This window comes from Euleptes europaea, chromosome 8, assembly GCF_029931775.1.
Source record: "Euleptes europaea isolate rEulEur1 chromosome 8, rEulEur1.hap1, whole genome shotgun sequence".
In the NCBI taxonomy this organism is placed as follows: Eukaryota; Metazoa; Chordata; class Lepidosauria; order Squamata; family Sphaerodactylidae; genus Euleptes; species Euleptes europaea.
The window spans coordinates 51,685,365-51,712,990 of record NC_079319.1 but is presented as its reverse complement, the minus strand read 5'-3'; the positions used below and the strand labels follow the sequence as shown (position 1 = coordinate 51,712,990).

Sequence of the window (27,626 nt, the reverse complement as noted above, 5' to 3'; positions counted from 1 at the left end):
ATTAAATGAGAAAATAATAAAAATTCTTAAAAAAATTTTTTTGTTAGTCTTTAAGGTGCTACTGGACTCTTGCTCTTTTCTATTAAAATAGGGCCGCTCAGCATCTTTCCCCTTGAAAGCAATGCCATTTGCGCATGGGAGGCTTCGCCTTGGATTTTTCCGCTCTCTAGATGGGCATTCCCCCCCCCCCCACATCCAAATTCCCAAAACACTGCAAGTTTAGAGAATTTGGATGGGGGGGGGGAATGTCCATCTAGAGAGCGGCAAGGCAACCGCAAGGCAAAACCTCCTTTGCACAAGGACAGCCTCTCCAAGCGGGTACCAAGAGTTCAGGGCAAAGGCTTCTGCGTGGGCAGTGCGCACGCGCGCCCCGTCCTGCGCAGGCGCCCTAGAGGAGAGCCCTTGCTCGGAGGGCTGCGGAGTCCTCCTCGCCGGCTGCGTTGCTCACAGTTGCTGGCGGCCGCGGGAGCGACGGTGGCCGCTGAGGGAGGAGAACCAAGGGGAGGTGGACGGTTGTGCGGGGGGTGGGGAGGGGAGAGTGTGCCGGGTGGGTCTCCACCTGTCCGCCGCTATGGCCGGTTCTGAGCAGGACGACGGCGTTGTCGGCGAGGGCCCGCTGCCCATCGAGGACTCGGAGTTGGCGCTGGCCGGCATCAACATGCTGCTCAACAACGGCTTCCGGGAGTCCGACCAGCTCTTCAAGAAATACAGGTACCCTCCTCTGCTTCCTGCACCCTGGGCCGGTGCAGCGTCTTTGTATTCTGTACCTCCTCCCTGGGCTTTTCTGGGAAGGTTTAGCAGATGAATAGTTTCAATCCCCCCCCCCCACCTGAACTGACCAGAGAAGCTCAAATGACTCCACTGAGGCTGTCGTATTTTGGTCGCATTATGAGAAGGCGAGAGTCACTGGAAAAGACAATCGTGCTAGGAAAAGGTGAGGGCAGCAGGAAAAGAGGGAGATCCAACAAGAGATGGATGGACTCCATAAAGGAAGCCGCAGCCCTCAATTTGCAAGACCTGAGCAAGGCTGTCAAGGATAGGACAGTTCACAGTGGGTAGCCGGGTTAGTCTGTCTGCAGTAGTAGAAAAGGGCAAGAGCCCAGTAGCACCTTCAAGACTAACAAAAAAACGAAAGCTCATACCCTACCAGAAAATATTTGTGTTAGTCTTTAAGGTGCTACTGGACTCCTGCCCTTTTCTACTAAAGACAGGACATTGATTCATTGGGTCGCCATGAGTCGGAAGCGGCTTGACGGCACTTAACACACACACACACACCACCTATACAGGTGTGTGTGTTTTTTAAGTTTGGTACCACTGAGTAAGCGCAGAGTGCCTTGCCCTCAGTGTGCAGTAAGCCCCAATGACTTTCATTTCTGTACTGAAAAGTTCCAGAGTGACGATCGTGTTGCAGCAAACCCCCCCCCCAAAAAAAATCAAAAAGCCTTGTGAGACCTGAAAAGCTGACAGATTTGTTGTGGATCACGTGTTAATCTGTCACTAGCAGTAGGAAAGAGCAAGAGTCCAGTGGCACCTTAAAGAGGAACAAAATTTCTAGCAAGGTATGAGCTTTCATGAGCCCAGTTTGTTGTGGTATAAGCTTGTATGGTTACAGCGCATTCGATCTAAGGAGTGAACTGTGATCCACTGGAAGTTTGTCACAATAAATCTGTTAAGTTTCTGAAATGTCACAAGACACTTTGAGATGATGGGGGGATTTTGCACGGCTCTTTTCAGAGTAGCATAAGTAGAGATCAAATGCCTGTTATCAGGGAGCTTGAAGGGTAGGATAGAGGGCTTTCAAGGGCTGGTTCTTCAGCTATAAATTTAAGGCTGTACATCTGTTTCTGGAATTTAAACCCTGGGTGGCTGGTCTGTTTTAGGTGTATGCCTGCCTAACAGGCCCTCTCTGTCTGCCCCTTCCACCATTGGTGCTGAGCACCTGGCTTTAAGAATCCATATTTTTTTTATTTTGGTATTCTTGTTGTTATTGTTGTCTTTGCCATCCCTACCGCTTGGTTTGAGCAGGGGCTCACTCTGGCACATGTCTTGCCTGCATGCCATCATTCACCCTGAAATATATAACATGCGTTTAGAATGCTTTGTATTCCTCACCTCTATAATTTTCAAGGTTCCAAATTAAATGAGTGCCTGCTGCCTCCTTTATTTTGGTCTCCACAATATCACATCTTTGTACTCTGGGTAACTTAATTTGGAATAACTGACATCTCTCCATTCTGTATTCTTTCACTAATGCCTCTTTAGGTTTCCTTCTCTTCAACGAACAGGTACTGAACCATTAACTTAGCCGTAGCTTATATAGGCTAAAGGATCTAGTGATCCTTAGTGACTTTGTTTAATGATTCTTATTTGGCACTATACTCCTGATTCCTACTTCTGTTCCTTTCCCCTTTTTCTTTTGGATGTTTAAACTCAGGCTAGCCACGAAGGAAGGCAGCTACTTTGCACACACTGATCTGATCACCCCACTCTGCCCCCTTAATAATTTCAGAGGATCCAAGGCTGCGCTCTGGTTCTGGAGTCCTTTTCTTCCTGGGAAGATGTTGGACGCTGTGCATCTAGTACTGCTGTTGCAGTGCAAACATTTGTATGGGGCTCATGAAATGCTCCATTGGAGTGAATGGAGATTATGTAACACCTGCTCATTTATGAAATGTGCTCCAGGGGGGTGATTCAGTCATACTGGTAGTAATACATGTTGAGAACAAAGGACTGCAATATTCTCTCTAGTTACATTGTTCAGTTACTGACTCCCCATCAGCTGGACATGTGGAGGTATTTCAGTCGATGCCACATTATTTTTCTTCTTTCTCTCTGACCCTTCTCCCAGCAACTGCTTCCTTATTTACCGTGGGTAGCCGTGTTAGTCTGTCTGCAGTAGTAAAAAAGAGCAAGAGTCCAGTAGCACCTTAAAGACTAACAAAAATATTTTCTGGCAGGGTATGAGCTTTTGTGAGCCACAGCTCACGAAAGCTCATATCTTGGTATCTGAAGAAGTGAGCTGTGGCTCACGAAAGCTCATATCCTGCCAGAAAATATTTTTGTTAGTCTAAGGTGCTACTGGACTTTTGCTCTTTTCTATGCCTTATTTACCATAACCCTGGCTACTTTCTCAGTATTATGCTTCCCCACTTTTCACACCCTGCTACCATTGCTAAGGAAGACATGTTGTATTTTTCAAGTAACTGTTCCTGTTTTTCTCCATCCTGCCTCCCCAGCCTGCCCTGTGTTTTTTTTTTCCACCAGAGGTTAGCCTTTCGATTTAATTTTTGTAGGAACTTTGAATAATACTTTAAAATAAAATGGATTGAGGTAACTGGGCAGAAGCACACCAATGTAATGAGCCCTGCTCTCTAAACATTATTGGAGAGCGTAATTCTGTTCTGTGCGCATGGTATCCTGTACACCAGCTTATACTGGTATGCTTTCCTGTTAATGTGCCCACAAAAAGTAACTGAGCCCCCAAATAGAACAAACAGCAAGGGGGAAGTTCAGCACTGCTACTTCTCTTCAGAAGCGCTCCCTTTCTCCCCTTACTCCCTTCCAAGATCCATTAAGCCTTCTTTCACCAAATCCACTGGCATCTGCTGCTTACAGGGAATCTGTTTAGTGAAATTATCTCTTGATCCAGACCCTTCTAGAGTTCTACAGAATTCCAGCTACCTCTCAATCTGGCAGACTTCAGGACTCGTCTAGCCTTTGCGTAGCCAGTTTTCAATCCACTATTTGATCATTTGAAGAGGTATGAGTTGGATCCAGTCAGCTTTCCCCCTACTCAATATCAATGACTGCACCTCCTTACTACAGCCCCCATCCAACATGCCTTTTGTCTGTGCAGGTCCCATGATCCCAAGCATAACTTTTTTTGGTGGTCAAAGGATACCCTCTTCCCCTTTTCAACAGCAGAAAAGCTGATTAGATCCAACCCAATATGTTCCACGCCCTACCCTTTCTCCAACTTTAGAGCAGTGTGCCTAAGATTCTGAAGCTGTTTCTCTTCCAAGTCAGGCTTATGCCATGTTTAAAGGGTGGGTTGGGAAGTTAAAAATAGCCCAGGAATAAGCCAGGCTGAGTTGCCTTTGTGGCCTTTTATTATTTTACTTTATTTATATCCCGTCTTTCTCCCCAGTGGGGACCCAAAGTGGCTTACATAGTTATTTGCTCCTCTATTTAATCCTCAAAACAACCCTGTAAGGTAGGTTAGGCTGAGTGACTGGCCCAAGGTCACCGGTCAAGCTTCTATGGCTGAGTGGGGATTTGTACCTGGGTTTACCCAGATTCTAGTCCGGTGCTTTAACCACTACACAACGTTGGCTCACTGCGGGAACCCATCAGCTCAGACTTCGCCAGGCATGGGTGTCAGCGCCCGTGTCTCTGCCTCCTGCACTGCCACCAACTGGTTGTGCCAAGTGGCCCCTGCAACGCTAGCAGAGCCACTAGGGATTGACTCTGCCTGCCCCTGAGAACTTCCCTGCCGGTGAAATGGCCAGCCTGCCCCTGTTTCCTTTGTTACTAGAGTTATTTTGTAGGCCTTTGGACTACTTTTGCTTGCATTTTCTTCATGTTTTGGGACATCAGCAGGAAGACACTGCTGGCCTCAATATCTCTGCAAGGACCAGTCATTTGAAATAGTGAAGCTACCACCTCAGGGTTCTTTTTTCACTTCCTTTGCCATAAGAACATAAGAAAGGCCATGCTGGATCCGACCAAGGTCCATCAAGTCCAGCAGTCTGTTCACACAGTGGCCAACCAGGGGCCTCTAGGAAGCCCCCAAACAAGACGACTGCATCAGCATTATCCTGCCTGTGTTCCAGTGCACCTAGTATAATAGGCATGCTCCTCTGATCCTGGAGGGAATAAGCATGCATCATAACTAGTATCCATTTTGACTAGTAGCCATGAATAGCCCTCTCCTCCATGAACATGTCCATTCCCCTCTTAAAGCCTTCAAGGTTGGCATCCATCCCCACATCCTGGGGCAGGGAGTTCCATAATTTAACTATGCGTTATGTGAAGAAATACTTCCTTTCATCAGTTTTGAATTTCTCACCCTCCAGCTCCAGCAGATGACCCCAAGTTCTAGTATTATGAGAGAGGGAGAAAAGCTTCTCCCTGTCCAATCTCTCCATACCATGCATAATTTTATAGACCTCTATCATGTCTCCCCTTAACCGCTTTCTTTCCAAGGTTCAAATCCCCAATCCGCCATACCATTTAACCTATTAATAACATAATTCTGAAACCATTCCATTCCCATGATATGAGTGGCTCATCATATTGCCTCTGGTATCTCTTGTCGTGCTTAAGGTCTGCCCTGTCTTGCACAAAGAAAGCTTTCAGTCACATTCTCACTAGCAGTGCCTCCCCTCCTTGCAGCTCTGTTCGTCGTTGCCATTTTGCCCCCTTTGAAAGTAGGCCTGTGATGAGCCATTTGCCACCTGCACAAACTGCCGTGTCATCTTTACTTCACTGCTCCCATCCCCCTTCCTCTCTCGGTTCACTCTCTTCTCTTTCATACAACCCTTTATTGGTTTACTCATTTTTCTTCTCTCCCCCCCTCCACCCACAGCATGACTATTTTGTTCTACGTGGTAGAGAGAGAGAAGCTTTAAACACAAATGCTATGCATCTTGTTAATGAGAGTGTTTCCTTGGATTCTGCAAGTATTTGCTGGAACTGAGCTGTCATCCTCTGTTAAGTTTCTTTTCTTTCAGTTCGTTAGAACAGATTAACTGCTTACATGACTTTTTTCCTTCCCTGTTTTTTCCTAAAGATGGTGTTCTGTTTTCCCCCCTCATGCAAGATAGCACTTTGCTTTTCAAAATATGCATTAGATGCGTGTTCTAAAACATGAATGAATCTGATCCTAAATATATTCCATTAGGGAAAAAATGAGTTATTTCAGAATCATAGTTTAGTCCTCATCCTGTCTTAGAATCATAATTTTAGTCTTCATCCTGTTTCTGAGCCCCTATTTCTAGTGCAATTGAACACAGGAAGCTGCCTTATACTGAATCAGACCCTTGGTCCATCCAAGTCAGTATTGTCTACTCAGACCAGCAGCGGCTCTCCAGAGTCTCAGGCTGGGGTCTTTCACGTCACCTACTTGCGTAGTCCCTTTAACTGGAGATGCCGGGGATTGAACCTGGGGCCTTCTGCATGCCAAGCAAATGCTCTACCATTGAGCCACAGTAATATGATCACATATCCAGTTTCTGTCAAAAGACAAGCAGTGGCATCCCATACTGGCAGCAGCTTTGAGTCACCTTCAAGGGGTAACTTATGTGGAGCATGATACAGTAGTCAGTATCAGACATTACAAATGCATTAGTAGCGTGGCAAGCTTATCAAAAAAGAAGGGAACCTGTGCAGCTATAAAATTTATTTCTGGCCACAGCTACCACCTGTTTTTCAAAAAGCAGGGTTATATTTAGAAGCATTCCTCACTACAACCTTGATCTTGCATGGGATATAGTTATTCAATTTGTTGCAGGCAAATTAATTCCCTTTGGCTCAGAATCTCCAGTAGCTTTACATCCGTCTTACTTGGATCCAGCCTTAATCTGGATTCATACCTCTTCGCTATTTTAATTCATTTTAAAATGTTTACATTGCTTGTCATCTTCTCATGCTCATTGGCGACAGTAGTTCAAGACAGATAACTTCCAGATGCTTCGTTAATGAGCTATAGAGTTGAGTGTTGGCAGCACGGTGATAACATCAGTACACGTGGAACCTTATGAACCATATCCCCTGGAGCCTAGCTGACATTCCAGTGCCCACCTGTTGAGTATAATTAGGCCTAGAAGAATGAAACTACTGGAGAGCTATCCCTAGTACCCCAATCAGATGTTCTAAAAGATTCAGAATAATTATGTGCGCCACAGTATCTAAAGCTTCTGAAAGATCTAATGAGCTCTGCAGACAGGTGTATTCTCCTGTCAGTCTTTCTATACTTATATAGTCCACTGTGGCTGTGCAGGCAATTAGCTTACTATCATCAAGCTAGAAAAAATGTATGGACAAGGGAAATGATGGGAACATACAGTGGGGGGACGGTATACACCATGTGTTCCGTTCTTCATTGGTGGATTCTTCTGCCTTGTATTACTTGACTGTTCCATACATAGGAAAGAGTAGTCAGAGTTGCTATGAAAAACTTGCTATTTTCTAGCAAGTTAAGAAGTGAATCATTTTATTCAGTAGCAAAAGAATCCATGTGTTTCTGTTTTTGTAGTCTCCTGTGCAGAAAACATTTTTAATATTGATTTATCCTATAAATGGGACCAGAGCATGCAACTCTGCTCCTTTGCTCTTCATTGTGTAAGGTTTTTATTTCTATTTAATTTATAGTCCTCTTTTCCCACTGAGACTCAAGGCAGATTACAGAATGAGTTGATATAACCAAAACAGTGGAATACATACTGCAAACAAAAGGAGTGAACTGCACTACACAATTACATTTCATTCCTGAAAAGGGGGGGCAAATGCTGTTGGGAGCAGGCGTGACCCCTGCACTGGTGTCCATGCCACTTGCACTGTGCAAATGGGCATGGATGCTGGCGTAGTGACACTTACGCCAGCCCCCCTGGACTGCAGCGGCAGTGCGGGGTTCAGGCACCGGTGGAGCCTCCCGCCAGCGATCTCCCAGTGCAAGTCCCCACGCCAGCATCCTGGGAGGCGTCCCCAGGGTGTTTTGGAGGGCAGAGCTGCTGGTAGACAGCTTCCAAACCCTTTTCGCCCCAGGAATGCCTCCCAGGATGGCAACAGTCCTGCACCACCTTTTGAGTTTACAGCATCTACAACTCTTCAGCTACAGCTTGTGTGTGTGTGGCTTACACCTCCTTCTGGGAGTGCTTGGAGAGGCAAAAGTGAATTCTTTAACCTATTATCTTTGGAAATGTATTATGGTGAGGGAGAACTGCAGCCTGACAAGAAGAAAATTACATTTTTTTAAAGTGAGAGGCGAGTACATTTTCTAGATTGCAGATAATGAAACAACACTTCTTATGGGTAAGTATGGTACATATCACCAGGTACACTTTCCATAGGAAGAATGGAAGAAACCATATTTCAAGAGTAACAGGAGTACTTTGTTTGTATAAAACCTCATCATTTGCTCTTGTGCATGTACTCTTGATGATTGCGCTGCTACCTGAGGCAGTGGAGAATTAGACATCAGATGTGCATGCCTGACAGGACTGATAGGAATAGGCCATTGGTCTCATTTGATGTAAAGCACCTTCTTCCCAAAGCAGTGTGTTAATTACTAAAACAAAAGGCTGTATTGAAATGATTGTTCTCTCTAATAATCAGTTTCTGACAGGTAGTTGGCCCTCAGACTGAAGAGATGTCAGAAGTTCATTTATTTCAGGTGTCTAGTGAAAACCTTGTATCCTAGCCAAAAATCACTCAGTGTTATCTTTTAAGATCTTTATTTAAGATCAGTCTTTATTATTTCAAGAGTGATCTTAAATATTTAAGAATCGTGATGATACAAAAAAGCCTCCCACCCGATACCAGCTGTTACGTACCAGCCATTAGTATGTGATAGCCAGCACCTTGTATTGAACCTAGTAACTGATGGTACAGCCAATGGAATTGGCTTAGAGGGGCAACAAACAGGGTATGGAGACAAGGGCTTCCCCTAAAGTTGCCTCCTAGCATTGGTATTCAAAGGTTAGGCACCTCTGACTTTAATTAACATCGCTAGTAGCCATTGATGGACTGCTCCTTCATCAGTCTAATACCTGTTTTAAAGCTCTTACATTTGTCTTCCTTGCCTGCTTTCGATTCCTGATGATATTATTCAGTTCACTATTGCAATGCCTTCTCTTGGCTTTTTATAGTTTAATATTGTATGTCTGTATGATACATAGGGTTGCTTTGCTACTGGTGGGAGCTTTTGGGGGCAGAGACTGAGGAGGGTGGGCTTTGAGGAGGGGAGAGAATTCAGTGCCATAGAGTCCACCTTCCAAAGCAACCATTTTCCCTAGGTGAACTGATCTCTATCTGCTGGAGATCAGTTGTAATAGCAGGAGCTCTCCAGCTAGTACCTGGAGGTTGCCAACCCTAATGATACGCTTTCATAATTGTTTAATACTGTCTTCTGATAAGTTGTATCTTTGCCATCAAAACTGCTGTATATCCCAGTGGAGAATGGGCTGATCCTGCTTTGTCTGTCTGGGTGGGGAAAAGATGAACAATCATAATGGAGCTGAGACTGATGGCTTCACAAAAGAAGCTGAAGAATCCATTTTAGTAAAAGTGAAAATTCTAAAGTGGCAATAACAGTAGAAAACAGTAGAAAACCAGAGCAGTAACAGAAAGATAAAAAAGAACAAGGGAAATTTGCAGCAAATCTAAAACTAGCCAATGAGCAGCACTTGAAATGAAAAGTAACCCTGAAGAAATGAGTGAGAACTTACCAACATGCCGACATACTAAAAACTAACATTTTAAGTAATATCTATTAACACAAGATGGAAAATAAATACCTTCAGAAAAAAAGAGGCAATGTTTGATTTATTGAAAAGATGCATTGAATAGAAGGGAGAATAACTTTCCCTAATACCTGGTTTAGAGGTGATGCTGGGTGTAGAAAGTGCATGTGTGGGGTTCCATGCAGTTGGTATCCAGTTTGAATTGCGGTACTGGCTCTAATGGTAAACTTCTCTTACAATCCCAGCATCACTTGTAAACTAACTTTTTATTCATTGTATAACCTGAGTATGATGGCTGTCTTCCAGAATTACTGTGTCTCAAAGTAGATTTTCTGTAAATACAGATGAAATGCTTGCTGGTTGTTCCTTTTTTTTTTTTTTTTTTTTTTTTTTACATAGCTTACCTGTCTACCCTGTTACTGTTAGCTGGATTATCATATTTCACCCTTATGCAACACAGGCAAGTTAATGATCTGAGTTTGTTTCCATACCTCAGTGACATTAAGTTCTAGGAATTATAAGGAAGATTACCTCCTCTCAAATTTATCTCCAAGTTTTCTGAGTCACCAGAATTTTTAAATGGGCGGTAATGTTGGGATCTGGTTTTAAGGTTTATATTTCCAGAGTTTGTACTGTATGTAATGATGAATAAAAAAAGATGAACAGACTGAAACAGAAAGGAAATGATTACACTAAACTGTATCCTGGCATCAAGCAGTAAGTAAATAAGAAATAAAGGAATACAATTCTTCTGTGCAACTGTGTAAATTTTTATTTAACTTTTTAAACTTGACAACTTCTATTTAAAAAGAAATCAGATAATTTGTTCTGCTGAAGTTTCTTCATTTTTTTTATCCTCACTCCAACATGGAGCTATGGTACAGAATGGCAAACTTCAAACTAAAAATTCAAAGAGAATGTCTGTGTGACAAGTAGAGTACTTGTGTACACATGTGTGAATCTATTGTTAAAGCTCTGGAATTCTTTTTTTTTTCTTGCTGGAGGAGAACTGGAGGACCCTAAGGCCTGCCAGAATCACATAATAATGATGGAACAGAACTGATCTTCTCATCCTCGCTAAATTCTTGTGATCTCCCTTTGTTTTATCACCAGATGAGCTCTAATTTTTGTTCTGGTTACCTTCGTGTTGTAATGACCTGTTAAAACACTTTATGATTTTAAATTTTTAAAATGGGGAAAACACTCTGACCATGGTTCGTGCATCTGATCTCAAAATATGGTGGACCAATTTTTTTCCTTTGGACAAGTGAAAAAGGTCTCATAGGGTACATCTCATGCTTAAAGAAAATGGGTCAGAGGTTGGAATTCGGTGCCATATTGCATTCTTCCATTGAATAAAAAAAATAGGTCTCTACAATAGAGAAACAGTTTCAATGTATGTGTTTTCTAATGTGTGGCATTATTTTCTAGTGGTCAGCTGCATCATGTTACAGATCCACACCAGCACTTATTTGAGAAAACCGGAGAAATGTGGGAAAAAATGCCCATGCTAGAAGATCTTAAAGTAGTTTTTTTAATAGTTTTTAATAGGCACAAACTGCATTACCAAAAGATGGGGTGAAGGGTAGCAAGGAGACAGACAGCACAAAGTTTGTTTGTGTCTGTTTTCTTGATAGCAGTGAAATCCCTAACCTGGATCATGGAAATGTGCCTCTGTTTGTGCTGAAGGGCACCTTGTCAAACTGTGCTACAATAATTTTTCATTAATGCTTAAAAGGCTGGTTCAGCTAGACAAGAAATGTGAGGATCTTATTCTCAGAACAGGCAAAAATAAACAGTGGCTTAGATCCAAATCTCTTAAGATGTATAAGCACCTTTTCCTTTTAAAGTAGTGCACACAGAAAATGTAAAATCAACAACAACCACCCAACTTTTTGAAAAGTAGGATACTTTAAACATACTGCAGTCAAACAAAAACAAGTACAACCTGTTTTTATATGCCTTTACTCAAAGGAGATAACTTATTATGGCTGCAGGAACGGTAACAATTTGAGATAATGCAGATGATACCACATTACTGGCAGAAAATCTTGAAGATTTGAAATGACTGCTTTTGAAGGTTAAAGCAGCAAGGCATGAAGCAGGATTATAGTTGAACATCAAGAAGACAAAAGTAATGACTACTGGGGAATTACACAAGGTTGTCAATCAAGAAATTGAAGTTGTTAAAGATAATCTGTTCTTTGACTTAATCATCAAACCAAAAGGGAGACTGCAACCAAAAAATCAGAAGGAGGTTGAGAGTGAGAATGGTAGCCATGAAGGAACTAAAAATGATCCTGAAGTTTAAGGGTGTGATGTTGGCAACCAAGATCAGATAACTCATATGATAGTGTTCCCCGTTACTATGCACGGATGTTAAAGTTGGACAATGAAGAAAGCTGACAAGAAGAAAGTTGATTCATTTAAAATGTGGTGTGGAAGAGAATTTTTACAGATATCGTGGACTGCCAAAAAGACAAATAAGTGGTTTCTAGATCAAACAAACATGAGCTCTAGAAGCTGAAATTACTAAACTGAGGATATCATATTTAGGTCACACTATGAGAATATAAGAGTCACTGGAAAAGACAATAATGCTAGGAAAAGTCAAAGGCAGCAGGAAAAAAGGAAGACGTAACAAGATAGATTGACTTTGTGAAGAAAGCCATGCCTCTCATTTTGCAAGACCTGACTAAGGCTGCTAAAGGTAGGCCGTTTTGAGGTCATTAATGTATAGGGTCACTGTAATTCAGAAGTGATTTGATGGCTAGGGTTGCCAGGTCCCTCTTCACTATCTGCGGGAGATTTTTGGGGTGGAGCCTGAGGAGGGTGGGGTTTGGGAGGGGCCCTTTTCTCCAGGTGAACTGATCTCTATCGGCTGGAGATCAGTTGAATTAGCAGGAGATTTTCTGCTATTACCTGCCACTAGGATCCTTACCTGTAATGGACGGTATCCTTCTACTTACCTCTGTTGGGGAAGTATAGTATACTTTATTCACAAATGGGTTATTTGGTTGAAACCTGAGACTATGGATGATGATGAATAATTGCACGCAATATAGTTTTGAAGAACTGAGGAAGAATTGGGCTGTGTGCCTTGAAACGATCGTTTTCTCCTGCAATTAATCAACTGCTGCAAAGAAAAGAAGTACATCTTTAAAGACATTTCAATTGACTTTATTCCATACTTACCTTACATAGGAATTGTTGTGAACTTGTGCTTTGGGGAAATTTTACATGGAAAAGAAATAAATACATATGCTTGTTGGGAATATATGTTGTTGGTGGGTATATTACCACGTACTGTAAATATATAGCCAGAATATTGTTGGCATTGCTCATAGCTATTCCTATACTGAATTTCTCATCTTATGATAAGTGTATAGAGGTGTCTGATTTGTTTTCCATTACCTGGCAGTTGGCAACCCTATTGATGGCACTTACGCACACATCAAAGTGTGGCACTATGTTTATATTCAGGGCCTTCCCCAGAGTTTTAAAAGCAGTTTGACAATTTTAGCCTTTCAAAGCTAAAAGCAATCATGCTTCACTACCCTTTTGCCTTTCAAAAGCTCTAGCACCAGTTATTAGTGTTTGAAACTGAGTGTGATGCTTTCTTAGTCCTCCCTCATATTTTTTCAAACCTCCAAACCTTTTTTTAAATAACAAATTGTATAAGTTATTGGATGCTTCTCAAGTACTCTCCTCCAATAATTTTATTTTCACAGTTTCACTATGAGGTGGAATAGGATTAAAAAGAGATACTAGCCCAAATATACAAGTTATGTTAATTTCACCATAGCAATTGTAGCTTCTCTCTTACATAGTTACCATTTTATATAATGTTTCTAATTATTGATGGTGCTGACATTTTCTCCAGTTTGGATAGCCTCATAATGGCGTTGGACCCAAGCTCCTCCAAATTTTGGCTCAAATTGTAGTAGTAGTTGTTGTTCCCGCCAGGTTTCTTCCTTGCCAGTTTCCTATGCTGTTCCAAACAAATGTGTCCTTGCAGTGGAGTGTGAGAACTGCACATAGTAGTGGTTGCTGGAGTCATCTGATAGTAGGGATGCCATCTTCCAGGTGGGACCTAGGGATCTGCCGGAATTACAGCTCATCTTCAGACTACAGAGATCAGTTCCCCTGGAGAAAATGAATGCTTTGGATGGTGGGCTCTATGGCATTGTACCCCACTGAGGTCCCTGTCCTCCCCAGGCTCCATCCCCAAATCTCCAGGAGTTTCCCAACTTGGAGCTGGAAACCCTACCCCCACCCATCCAGGGACGACCTGGTAACCCTATCTGATAATGGTGCCACTCAAGGTATTTAGGTTAGGGCAGGCCTTGTAGAAAGAGGTTATCAGCCCTGTTGAGCCAAAACCCCTGAACACAGTCCATGAGATGCCTTTTATTGGTGGTGGAAAGTGCCAGGGATGACCCTGCTTAGCTTCTGAGATCTGATGTGATCAGGCTAGCCTGGGCCATCCAGGTAAGGGCAATACCTTTTATTAGGACCAACCAAATGACACATAATGGTGTGCAAGCTTTTACATTCTTCAGAACTCTTTTTTTTATAAGCTTGCATGCTGTAATGTGTCATTTGAGTGATCGTAATAAAAAAGTTATTATGTGGATTGTGTTCCAGCCCTTGTCAGCCTTTCTTTAGCTAGCTTTGGTACCCTAGAGTATCTTACAAGCATAATTTTCCTGCTGGAGTGCAGTTCATTCATCCCTGTGGTGTTTTCAGGATTAGTTTTCACCCTATGCTCACCAGAGAAACTGTGGATAGTTCTAGCCCCAGAATTAGAAAATTTATTTAGCTGGTTGAACTGAAGACTTCCTTACAACCACTGGCGACAGCTTTCTAACCTGGTGATGGTCTTAAGATGTTACTTGGAAATTGAGGCTAAAAATAAACCTTCATAGAACTGTATCAACTTGGAATTACAACAGTTTTCCACTTTGATCTAAAGGCTCATTGGAGAATAAATTTATGTTTCTCCATTTTCAGAAACGAACTGAAGCTGCTGCTTCTCAGTCTCACTATCCATCTATAGATGGTATGTGATTAGCATGCATGTAGAGAGCCTGTGTATGCATAGGTAGGCCACCACACTAATTTCAGTGAAGAATGCTCATCCACGTTTGCAAAGAGATGCTCACATGAGGCTGCTTATTTGAAATAAATGAAGGATCTCATACTGCTAAAAGGACTGTGAGTGTTTGGAGTCCATGTGGCCCCCCAGAATTTGCTGTATCATAGTGAGCTCAGAGATTGGCTGCTTCCAGTCCAAATCTGAGCCATGGTGAGCAAACTATTTGACAGCCCTCGGCATATTGTACTGGTTAGTGCGTTGGACTGGAGTCTCAGGGACCCAGGTTCAGATCTCCACTCTGCCTGGCATCTTGGTGGATCACCTTAGGCCAGTCACTCTCTTTCACTGTAACCAACCTCACAGGGTTACTATGAAGATAAAATGGAAGAGAGGAGAACAATGTCGTAAGCTGTTTCAGATTCCCATTGGCAAGAAAAGTGGGCTAATATCAAAAATCCATTTTCTCTGTAACTGCTTGGTGGAGATCTTGTACCAATATGAGGCCTTTTCCCCTTCAGCTGATTTACTATGCAGCAGTAATAAAAATGAGCAGGCAAGATGAACCTCTGATCCAAAACAAGTAGTGTGGGTCAGTGCGTACTTCATGCAGTGTGTTGAAGTTGGGGGATTTGGCTGGCCACCCTTAAGAAGCACCTATGAAGCCTCTTGATAAAGGACTTTGCCACCTACTACCCCATAGTCAACATAATGGACAAAAATTGTACAAGAACAGAGGTTTGGCCGTCTTAGTTGGAGGTAAAATTTGCACCAAGATCTTCCAGAGAATCTAGCTCTCTGTTGTTTGAAAGCAGTTACAGGACTACGTTGACTCTATCTTGTTCCAGTTTCTATGGCAAACCTGAAAGACTTAATATAATGTTTATCTTGGTTGATTGCTACTAATCAACAGGAAGATGACAATACATTTAATTCTAATGAATATTTTAATTGAATGTGTAAAAGTTATGTCTTTTTATATATAAAAAATAGAATTGTGTAAGTTGCAATAATTCTGTTTCCAGAAATGCATGGAATTTTTTTTAAAGAGGATGGGAATCTTCTTATCTTCAGTTGTTATGGTTTTTATAAAATTATTTAGCACAAGTGCCAGTACTATAATATTCTAATGTTTCCTGTACATTAATTTCATCCCCCTGTCTCTGAACTGCAGGAAAGGATTAGCCAATATGGAACAGCTCTCTTTTCTAGCCAGTAAATCCCATTAAGAGCCTGTGCAGTTCAAAGGCATACAACCTTATCGAGAGAATGGTGTTAAGTTGAAAGCCATCAAAGGGACTGAAAAAAAAGATAAAGTTAATACAAACTATCACTAAGCAATAGCTTTAGAAAATTTGGGGAAAGCACAAGATACTAAGAGCTGGTTTGTGGTGAGGTGGTGCAAATAAGTTTAATGGATATGGGGAAAAGGTAGAGCAAAAGCCTGTTGAGCTGTTCTGAATTTGGATGAAATGTAGATGCTTGGTGACTGAGAGGTAGTCTTTTTAAGTACTGAGAAGTTATTTACAAAAACTGAGCAAAATATTTTCTTTGGGTAGCTTTCTTATGTAAGAGCAGATATCATGTACAGTTTGAGTATCCCTCATCTGAAATTCTTGGGACCAGAGGTGTTTCAGATTTTGGAATATTTGCATATACATAACGAGATATCTTGGGGATGGAACCCAAGTCTAAACATGAAATTCATTTGTTTTGTAAACATCTTATACACGTAGCCTGGGGGTAATTTTATACAATGTTTTATACAATATTTTTAATAATTTTGTGCAGGAAACAAAGTTTGTGTACATTGAACCATCAGAAAGCAAAAGTGTCACTAACTTACCAGACGTTTCGGATTTCGGATCATTTTGGATATTGGATTTTCGGATAAGTGATGCTCAACCTGTGCACTAAATGCACCTCTCTGGGCCACCTCATGCATTTCTGTTGTGGTCATCCAGTCCTCATTCGACCAAACTAACAAAAGTATTATGGGAGCTTTAATCAAATGCTTTGGTGAAAACAAGATTGTGGATTCAGAGCATTCCTATGATCCACTGAATTAAAAACAAACACACAACTAAAGTGCAATCCTAAACAGAGATAAATCCTTCTAAGTCCACTGAAGTTTTCTGTATTGCCTCTTAATTTTTTTTAGTGTCTTGACTGGTATCATAGTCAGATGATCTGAAATTTCCCACTCTCTCTTTTTTGAAGGTGGGGACAATATTCTGCAGTCTTGTGGCAGCCCATTACTTGCTCATATAATCTCAGAACCTCTACCAGCTTTGAGAAATCCTGTTCTCAAAGCTGGTAGAGTTTCTGAGAGCACATGAGCCAGTTCATCCGATGCAGAAAACCTGAACTCATTCAAGTTAGGTAGGTATTCCCTTATCAATTCCTCATCAGCCTTGAGGTCCTCTTTTAGCAAGTCCTACTCACGCTGGATATCTTTCTCTGTCAATCTAGCCTGGGAATCCCTGGGAAACTCTCTGAAATCTTAAATATGTCCTGTTGGTCAGATCTGAGCAGACAATATTTAATTTACTGTAAAATTATTTGTGTATGCAATATCCCCACTCTGTTTTTTTCACTCCTTAGTAACTAAGGCTTTATTGTTCTGAAATGTCCTTGGCTTGTAATGTTGGATGTGTTTTTTAAAGAAATGATATTTCTTATATTTGAAACCAGTAACTTTTAGTTACTGGAGAAATCAAGTCCTTAAACGGCTATAAAAGCTGCCATTAACAGTGCATTCCTAAAGAGATTTACTCCAGTCTACGCCCATTGAAATGAATGGGCTTAGACTGGAGTAACTCTCCTTAGGAATGCACTGTAAGTCATGCAGATTTAAGTCAGCCGTCTTCATCCCACCATTCAGATTGTGGTGAACCATCTATAGGGGCACAAACACCTGTTTGTTGCTTTTTGGAAGAACTTGTTACTAGTGTGCATGTACATCTAGTATCTATCTCTACCCCCCCCCACACACACACATACAAAGCTGCTATAATTCTATGTAGTAAGAGCTGTTTCTCCCCCACTGGTGGAGCTAATAGCAGTGTGTGTGGAAGGAATCCTTAAATTGTGGGAAATGCACAGGAGTATGGGTTAAACATGCGATCACATCAAATACCACTGCAGTCAAATTAGCAACCCCACATGGTCACAGCTCTTTCTCATCGCATCTGGCTTGGATCTGTGTTGACAGTCTCTTTATGTCTACAGAAACCACATTGTCCTAGCACCATAGGTTGACTTGCCAGGGGGGCAGGGAGCCAGGGCTGTGAGCCAGAGCATATCTCTATGGACCTCATATGCGCATAGGCCATACGTTCTATGACCTATGAAGTAGAGAAATTCCAGCTCAAACTCTAGAAAATGCTTTTTTGTGTAATGGTGACTTCCATGTTAGGAATTAAGTCTAGAATTGCCCATTAGTTATTACGATAACTCAGTTTTAACAGAGTCCACTCAGTGTCTTTGGCAACCCACTGCATTCCAGTGCGTTTTGCTTTATCATCTTAATTTTTTTCCCTGAACTGTGTTAATTTTTTTTCTTAGAATGCAAATTGCAGCACCAGGTTGTCCTGTATGTATAGCCCAATGTCCATTAAGGTTTCTCTCAGTGCCACTTTCCCTTAGAATTTTGTTTTTCTAGTTAATTACTTCCTAATTATCTTGTGACATTCATGAATCAATTGCAAATAATGCTTTTTTGTGACCTTGGAGGAGAAGTATTACTTTTCACTTTGAATCCAGCCGAAGCAATGGCTCATATTTTTAGAAATGTTTTAATGATGATTATTTAATAACTGTGCTGATACAATTATAAACAATAGCATAAAAATGAACTGTATTTTGCTGAATGAGGAGTGATGATTAGTACTTAGACCTCTTTCCCCCTCCAAACCCCAGTATTTCACCTTTGATCCATAAATGTCACAAGAGAATTGGCTGAATATGAGGGAATATTCACATGTCTCCATGTCTTACAGTATTTTACAGCCAACTATTTTACATTTTTGGCAGTTGTTCACATTTCTCTTGTACCCTTAAACCTACTGCAATATTTCTTGTGCACTGAAATATCATTTAATTATGACATGCTTTTAAAACAAAATGAAAGTAAGTTCAGAATCAATTTTCATTTGTTCTGATACTGTATTACTCAGCGTGTTCTTTGTCCTAAAGCTACCTCTGACAGCATGTGCTTTATTTGTTCCTGATCTTTCCTTACAGCATAGTGCAATGTGAAGGATATAACCTCAATTAGAGTCTACTATTAGGCAAGCAGCTTGCTTCAGGCAGCAGATTTTGGAGTACTATTAGGAAGAAGAGTTGTTTTTTATACCCTGCTTTTCTCTACCTTTTAAGGAGTCTCAAAGCGGCTTACAATCACCTTCCCTTCCTCTCCCCACAATAGGCACCTTGTGACGCAGGTATGCCTGAGAGAGTTCTGAGATAACTGTGACTAGCCCAAGGTCACCCAGCAGGCTTCATGTGTAGGAGTGGGAAAACAAACCCGGTTCTGCAGATTAGAGTCCGCTGCTCTTAACCACTATACCACACTGGCTGCAAGTTTTCAATTATTTTGGTTTATTGTTATTTTACCACTGGTGGGGGGGCATTCTTTGGCTTTTTGCCTCAGGCACTGAAATGCCTTTGAATCAATAATGAAGATATTTGAATGTTGAAAATCTACCTTAATTGAATTTGGACATGAACTAAAGAACAGTTAGTGTAGCTGAGCCTGTCTGGAGGAGAATAAAACAATTTTGTCACTTATAAATTCGTCCTTTTTGCTTTGCCATCTTCTTGGCTAGGCAGGACTACCATGCCATCCTGATCCACAATAGTTCTAGGAATCCTCAGGGCCAAATTAGACATGATGAGGGGGATTCAAGAGTTTTCTTCTTTTCATGTACTAAGGGAGTGGGTGGGGTCACATACTAAAGTGGATAAGAGCTAAACCCTGCCATCTCTGCCGTATTTCACTGTACGCTGTTTGCATCAATTTTCTCCCAGACTGGCTCTGATACAAGAAGTGAACTGGATTGGAAGGAAAATGTTTACAACGGAGTGCAGTGAGTTGCAGTGATTTCTTATTTAGCCATCCTTATATCAGGCCTCAACAAAAGCATGGCGACTTAACATTTCTGTGTTGTGCGTGCATTTTCTCTCTAGGTCCCAATTCTGAAGTCAACCTCAAAGATAACTATGGCTCCTGCACATGATCCTGATTGCCACTGGAGCAGCCAACCCCGCCTCCCATGCAGAGTTTCCTGCTTGGATGGAAAGGGGTGGGAGGGAAAGAAAGACTGGAGCAGATTAGAGCTAGATGCTGCAGCTCTGGATCCTGCCTTTTATTCCTCCCAACCAAAGCAATGCTGTCTGTTTCTACTCCACTCTAGGCTGTCTTTGGCCCTGACCTGGATGGCCCAGGCTAGCCTGATTTCGTTAGATCTCAGACGTTAAGCAGGGTCTGCCCTGGTTAGTATTTGGATGGGCAACCTCCAAGAAATACCAGGGTTGCTTTGCACAGGAAGGCAATGGCAAACCACCTCCGCTTGCCTTGAAAACCCTACGGGGTTGCCATAAATTTGATGGCACTTTACACACACACACAGGCTGTCTTTCCCAGGCCTATTTTCAATCTCTTCTGCTTCGATTAAGCACTTGGAGCTGAGATCCTGCTTCCCCCGCCAATCCTTGGGAAAGGCTCAGCCTTTGAAAGGCCCACCATCTGCATGCTAGTTACATGCATCAGACCCTTCCCAGCCAAGAAAGCAATGGCCAATCCAGGGCTCTGTGCTTATACCTCATGAATGCTTTCTCTGCCTCCTTCTCCTTTACTTCACTTTATCCAAAAGATAAAGTTAGTTTTGCAACTAATGTGAGTGGTCCTATTATAAACTGGCAGCTTTTGCTGCAGCTAATCGGAAAGTATATATGTTAAAGAAAGTGTTGGCTATTAGATTAATTCAAATAATTAAAAATTAGCTTTTTATGATTTATGACCTGCTTTGTGTGTGTGTAAAGTGCCGTCAAGTCGCAGCCGACTTATGGCAACCCCTTTTGGGGGGTTTTCATGGCAAGAGACTAACAGAGGTTCTTTGCCAGTGCCTTCCTCTGCACAGCAACCCTGGTATTTCTTGGTGGTCTCCCATCCAAATAGTAACCAGGGCTGACCCTACTTAGCTTCTGAGATCTGACGAGATCAGGCTAGCCTGGGCCATCCAGGTCAGGGCTGTACAGAATACCACAGATCTATTATTATCAAAAGTTAGGTGAAGGAAGCACATTGGGGCTATATTTTTAAAGAATGTCTGAAAAGAAAGACACAGAATTACCAATGAATAAAATTGCTATTAGTATGTTACTACAGAATCAAGCAGCTTCAAAACGTTTGTCATTAATAATTCTGTATATTTCTTTTTAAAAATCTGTTAGATTAATTTTGCTGTAAGCTAGTACATTGGGAGCTGGCTTTCCTGCTCTTTTTAAGATTGTGTTGCTACTGTTTTACTTTGTTTAGATTTTAAAAGCTTTTGTCTTACTGGTTTTGTTTGATATTTGAACTATAAATAAAAATGTAAACAAAATGGTGTCCATTTTACATAACGCCATCTTTCTATCAAAACGTTGATGGCTCTGTTTTTTGTCTGTAGTTGGATTTAGAAAGATGTTTCACTTTATGACAGCTAATAACATTTTTAAAAGTTAGTATTTGTAGGTGTTTAACTGTATTCCTTTACACATATGCAGCCAAAAGGGGGTGTAAGCATATCTCTAAGTAAATAATGAAGTAAATTCTAGAAACTTTTTAAGATGCTTCTCCAGAGACCTGCTCGAGGCAACTCACATGACACAATATTGTATTTGTTTGGGATGAGTCTTGCCCCTAAATTTTTGGGCTGGCTTCTAGATCCAAAGAAAATTTATATGTTCTCCATATCCTTTTGACAATGTCACTCTCCCCCCTGCTGATCAAGCAGAATTTTTTTGCTTTATCTTTTTATTCATCCCTTTTCTTTGATCTCGATGTTTCACCGTCATGTCACTTTTCCCTGTACAATGCTGCAAAAATACATCCCTTGCTCTTCCTCTGCAAAAATGCTGATCCATACTCTAGTCGTCTCCTAGCAAGACTACTAGGCAAACGGGACCCATGGAAGGATGGTTTAGGAAAAGAGAGTAATTTCTGGCCTACTGCTATCAAAGCTTTCTCTGCTATTCCGAACTCTGCCACTAAAGTCATTCTCCTCTCAGACTACAATGGCCCTTTTTGAATCCCCAAACTTGTTTTTTTCCCAACCCACTTCTGCATCCTTCACAAACTCCATGCCCCTACAGTCAAAGGGGTCCATAGTCTTTTCCCAATTCTGATATCTTTGCTGCCGTAAATAGTGCTTCTCTATCTCGACCACTCTCAGCTATCCAAAGGTCTCCTGATTCTTTAACAGTACAGTCCTATGCAGTTACTCCAGTCTGAGCCCATTGGAATCCATAACTGCATAGTAAAAAAAAAAGGATACTAGTCATGATGCATATCTATTCTCTCCAGGATCAGAGGAGCATACCCATTATATTAGGTGCTTTGGAACACAGGCAGGATAGTGATGCTGCAGTTGGCTTGTTTGTGGGCTTTCTAGAGGCACCTGGTTGGCTGCTGTGTGAACAGACTGCTGGAGTTGATCCCCCTCTTGGGAAAATAGTTTGCCATGGGTTCAGGAACCCTGATCGTAACAAGTCCAACTGAAGTCAATTGAGGAAGCACTGTAGGTATTTAACAGCCCAGAAGCAAATGAAGTACCTATCTATCTCTCTGGGAGTGGGGAACAATTATAATCTAGAAAGCTTGCTATGGTAACAAATGTAGGATGATGGTTTTAATGATATAGGTAACTATGACTGCAACCCCTCCAACTGGAACAGTGATTCCTGTGCATGCACAGACATTGCACAAAGGAGCCAAAGAGTTCGTGATTAACTAAGATCTCATAAGAATACTCAAGGTTTTGGTCATTATTTTGGATCTCCAAGACAATGTCATACAACAATACAGCCTGTGTATCCCATTCTGCTTCACATAATTGGTTGTGGATTTTAGTGATGTCTGCCAAGCATCAAGTGCAAGGTGGCCTGCCTGATGCTTCCCAAAAGATGACAAATCTGCAGGCTCAAAAAAACAGAATGTGAAGAGGAGGACTTGCCATTTCCAGTTGTTTCTCTGGCAACCCAAAATGCTGTAGCATCAGAGGGCACAACCAGGAGATGGAGGGGAACGAAGTAAGGGGGTAAATGAAGAAGTACTGAGTGAGGAGTGGGAAAAGGAGAGGAAGATCAGGCAGCTGGGTGACGGGGGAGGACAACACCAAAAGAGGGAGTGGTTGGGGAAGGAAACAGAGGCAGAAGGCAGAGAAGAGAAGCAGAGCTGCAGCAAGAGGGGAAGCAGGAGCCGGTGGGATGGGAGGGGAGTTCCCTTCATCCATGAGTCCTTGCACATTCCCGTCTTGTAGTGTAGTTTTGTATTTTTAAGTTATTTCTAGACATGGATCTTGTTTTCTGTGATCGATTGCAACTCTGGGTATAATGTTTCAAAGCTTATAAGGATCAATACCACAGTCATCTTTGGTTTTCCAAATACTGAATCGACTGTTGTTCATCTGCTTTATCTGTAGAAATTACTAGTAGTAACAGGGAGTAATTATGTATATATGTAGTCATTTTATCTTTTTCTTTGTTTTACAGAAACCATAGTCCGTTAATGAGTTTTGGAGCCAGCTTTGTCAGCTTTTTGGTGAGTGCAAAGAACTTTGGTGGTACTTATTTCATTTCCGTAGCTATGTAAAATAGTTCTTTTGTAGTACCAGTTTCTGAAATTCAATATATTTATGAAATGTTATTTTCCTACAAGCTGCCTATAAATCCAGTAAGTCAAACTTATGCATTTACCACTTTGGTCTTAGTAGAATGTTCATTCTTTTAAGCATCTGGTTCAGAAACTTGGCCGAGTACATATATTCCATTAACATCACAGTTTTTACATTTGGGTTCATGCCCTGTCTCTTTACTCACACCCTCCTACTCTTACATATGCAAGTTCCCTTTTCTTCTCATTATTCTTTCTAACTGTAGCTTGCAGTACATCTAAGTCAACAAACTATCACTAATGTCTTGCCTCTGGTTTAAAGCAGAATTCTGAACTGAGTTTGAATGAATGAATAAATTTATTTACGACAAAAGCTAGAATAAACTGAGTTTGTCCATTATAGTTTTGAGGCAAAGCCCTAACAGCAGAATGTGGATACTTTGGTAGTCTGTAATCACAAAGGCACAGAGTGGTAGACTGCACTACTGCAGTCCAAGCTCTGCTCACGACCTGAGTTCGATCCCGACGGAAGTTGGTTTCCGGTAGCCGGCTCAAGGTTGACTCAGCCTTCCATCCTTCTGAGGTCAGTAAAATGAGTACCCAGCTTGCTGGGGGTAAAGGGAAGATGACTGGGGAAGGCAACGGCAACTCACCCCGCAAACAAAGTCTGCCTTGGAAACGTTGGGGTATGACGTCACCCCATGGGTCAGGAATGACCCGGTGCTTGCACAGGGGACCTTTACCTTTAACTTTTAATCACAAAGGAAAGGAAATGGAGAAGGATGAGAGTGTTTCAAAAGTTGGGTTCAGTACATGGTAAAAAAAAAATGTGGACCCTGACTGAGCGGAATAGAAATATTTCAAATAAATAAATAAGTGTACATCGTTCCTTCTCCTGCAGGATCCTAATGTTGGTTAGAGAACAAAGTGATTACCATGCGATCCTTGTATAATTCCTTGCCCTATCAGAATTGTGCTGTATATTGCACAATGTTTTTAAAACCTTGAACTATGACTTTGTGTGAAGGCATCTAAAGTTACTCTGTTTTCCTTTTGCAACTCCCCCCAATCCAGAATTAGGGTTCAGTTTGGCACATAAAGGTACAGAGAGGCAAACTTGAATAAATCACACTGTTTTTCACTATGATTTTTGAATCAGAACAAAGAGATAGTAAAGATTACTTTAGCCAGATTGTTTTCCATGCCTCCTTCCCCTTCTTCCTCTCCTCCATCTTATCTGACAATCAGAACCCCCTTTTCCAGTCTAGATATTGATCAAAAAGATAGGAACTGAGTAACTCTTTTTTTTGGAAACTGCTGCATACAGACCTTCTCCTTAGACTCTGATGGGGAAAGCTTGTGCATTCTTAGCAAGGAACACATAACACTGTCGGCTCTGTAGTTCACCACTGATAACCTTTTCACACATACACTAAAAAAATAACAGTACTATTTTTTGGGGGGGCTATGGTGATCCATTTGGGCATTTGTGTGTGTGTGGGGGGGAACCTTGCAATGTATCACTGTTCAGGTATTATAAACATGCATGTTTTGCAAAAAAAGCATAATACGGTATCCTTTCTCTTGAAGCTCTCTTCTTACCTTAAGACATAATTGGAAAGATTTTCCAACCTAGCTTATGTGAGCTGGTTGCTGAACCAGTATAACATCCCAGCACAGCATCACTGTACCCTGAAAAGCTTCTGCTTAGTGATTGTTCTAAATATAGCTGCAGCCTTTTCCATGCCTGTGTCATTCAAAACTTCTATTAGAAAAAGCATAAAATAATTTGCTATCTTAACACTCTCTTTTAAATAGATTTTGTGAAAGCTCAAATGATATTATCCTATCATCTAGAATAAAGACACTCTTCTCACAGCATAAATTTACTTTTGTCTTCGAGATGTAATACTTAATTTGGATATGTTATATCGGAGTGAATCTATGCAGATAGACCTGTCTCTTGCATAACAGTAACTGCATGAGAATTTATGTACTTTAAATCTTTTTGCAGCTAATAGAATATGACAGTGTTTTCAATTCAGCTGCATATAAAGCATCCAGTTGTCTTAGAAAAAGCAAAGACATGGAATTAGTTAATTTCTGATTTTTAGTCTCTTGACATTTTAATAATGTACACTTGCCACATTCATGAAGCGAATAGGGAAGAACCCCTAAATTTAAACTTCCTAACATTTTAGATCATAAAATGACTTGGAATATTTATTTTATTTCTGTTCTGTTTTTATTTATGAATTTTTAAAGCTTATGATGTACAGCAAGTCATTAACTTTCTATTCTCTGTGTCAAGAAATATATTTAGGTGGGTTTTTGTGTGTGAAATGTGAGCTGTTTAAAATTTTCTGATGGAATTATTTTTGATAGTCTTTCAAAATTAATTCAGAACCAAATGTTAATATTCTGTATCTGAATTTGGGTTGCTACCATAGCATCGTGTTCTGTTGGGAACACATTGGGACTGCTGTACCTGAAGAGCAAAACTATAATTCCCAGCAGACTGCATCTAATTTAAAAAAATGCAGTATACAGTGAAAATATATTCTTTTTTTCTGAGGAACTGAAGAGCAAAACCGTCTAGACTCTGTGGTTCTGTTTCCACTGCCTTGGAAAATAGCTGTCTCTTGATGCCTGCTGATGTAGCATTTGAACTACCAGAATAACTACAAGTAGTATGCATTCTAGAGTTGGTAGCCTAGCCATGTTAATCTTGTTGCAGCAGAAGAAAAAGGTGATATACCTGAGAGACCAGCAGATTTAGTCAATAATCCTATGCAGAGTTACTCTGTTCTGTCTATTGATCCTAGTAGGGTTGCACTGTTAATGAGGCATAAACTTTCATAAACTAGCACCCACTTCATCAGATGCATGAATTCTGTCCTTATTTCTTAGATCTATAATAGTTCTGCATGTATGTATGTGGTGGGTTAGCCAGTTTGTGAGGTGCTAAGGTCTGCACTGGGTTTGTTATGTGCACTGGGTTTGTTATGAGCTTAATAGTACACTGATTTGAATGTGTTTTGTATATTTGTCATGAACGCAATACATGCTACATAGCTAAGAGATCTTATTATCTTGTACCTTTACTCAGAAATCCGGACTCTCAGCAAGTCAGCTTTTCAAAATCTTCACGTATGGGTTTAGAAATCCTAAAAGCTGAAAAATATAATGTGGGATTAATTTGACTTGCCTCCTTAGTATTTTATAAACTGTGGTTTGATCAAACCTTGGTTAGTTTTGATGTCTAAATGCCAACAGGATTTGTTAATTGGTATTAAAATGGGATTTCAAAGTAGAGTTTGTAGCTGGATTGTTTGTACTAATTGCTGTTTGTACTAATTGTGGTTATCTGTGATATCTGAATTCACCTTTCATGGCTGCCTGTTCCCAGTAACAGCTAGCTAGATGTCCTTTTTGCTGAGTCCTTTTATGCACAAACGGGGATTGGTTGTTTAAATCCAATAGATTTATCAGTTTCGTTGTACGGACCACAAAGTTGAAACAAATGATGGTTTATTTTGATTCATGAATACAGCTATTTTTTAAAAATGCAATTATTTTTTGAGAGATGGTACTACATATTAGTGAACTAACTTCAACTGCATATAAAATGCTTATACAATATTCCTAGTTTTAACAGTACTGAGCAGGTTTAGATCAGCTTGCCATTCCACGGTTCAAATGTTCTTTTATTTTTCTGTAGAATGCCATGATGACTTTTGAAGAAGAAAAAATGCAGTTGGCTTGTGATGACTTAAAGGCCACTGAGAAACTGTGCGAGAGTGAAGAAGCAGGAGTTATAGAAACAATCAAAAATAAAATTAAAAAGAATGTAAGTGTAATATTGCTAAGATTTGAATGAATGTGTCCTGGGCCAGTACATTCGCTGCCTATGGAGGCTAACCTTGTTGAGCTGTTTGGCACATAAAAGAGGCTTGCATGCTTGAGTTCTCAAATTCAGTTTCAGATCTAAACCATCCATGGGGTTTATTGTTCCGTAGAATTTTCAGTATAATAATATCCACTACTGATGTCCACTGAAAAAAGCACTAGGATGCTTCTACCCACTCAAGGCTCCTCCTACCTGCTCCATCCTTAGAAGCCCCTCTTATCAGTCATGATAGTCAAATGGAATCTCCATGTTCAAAGCAGTATCTTTCTGAATCCCATG

At 41.0% G+C, this 27,626-nt stretch overlaps 1 protein-coding gene across 1 annotated transcript in view; it reads left to right on the top strand.

Annotated features, from left to right (window-relative positions):
- The first annotated feature begins 554 nt into the window (after window positions 1-554).
- TTC39C (tetratricopeptide repeat domain 39C) overlaps window positions 555-27,626 on the top strand; it is a 53,412-nt gene continuing 26,340 nt past the window's right edge. Inside the window, exons 1-3 of the mRNA XM_056854352.1 lie at window positions 555-711; window positions 23,317-23,365; window positions 27,159-27,287. Coding sequence (XP_056710330.1) covers window positions 572-711; window positions 23,317-23,365; window positions 27,159-27,287 — 318 coding nt within the window. The 5' untranslated portion in view covers window positions 555-571. The remainder of the gene's footprint in view (window positions 712-23,316; window positions 23,366-27,158; window positions 27,288-27,626) is intronic.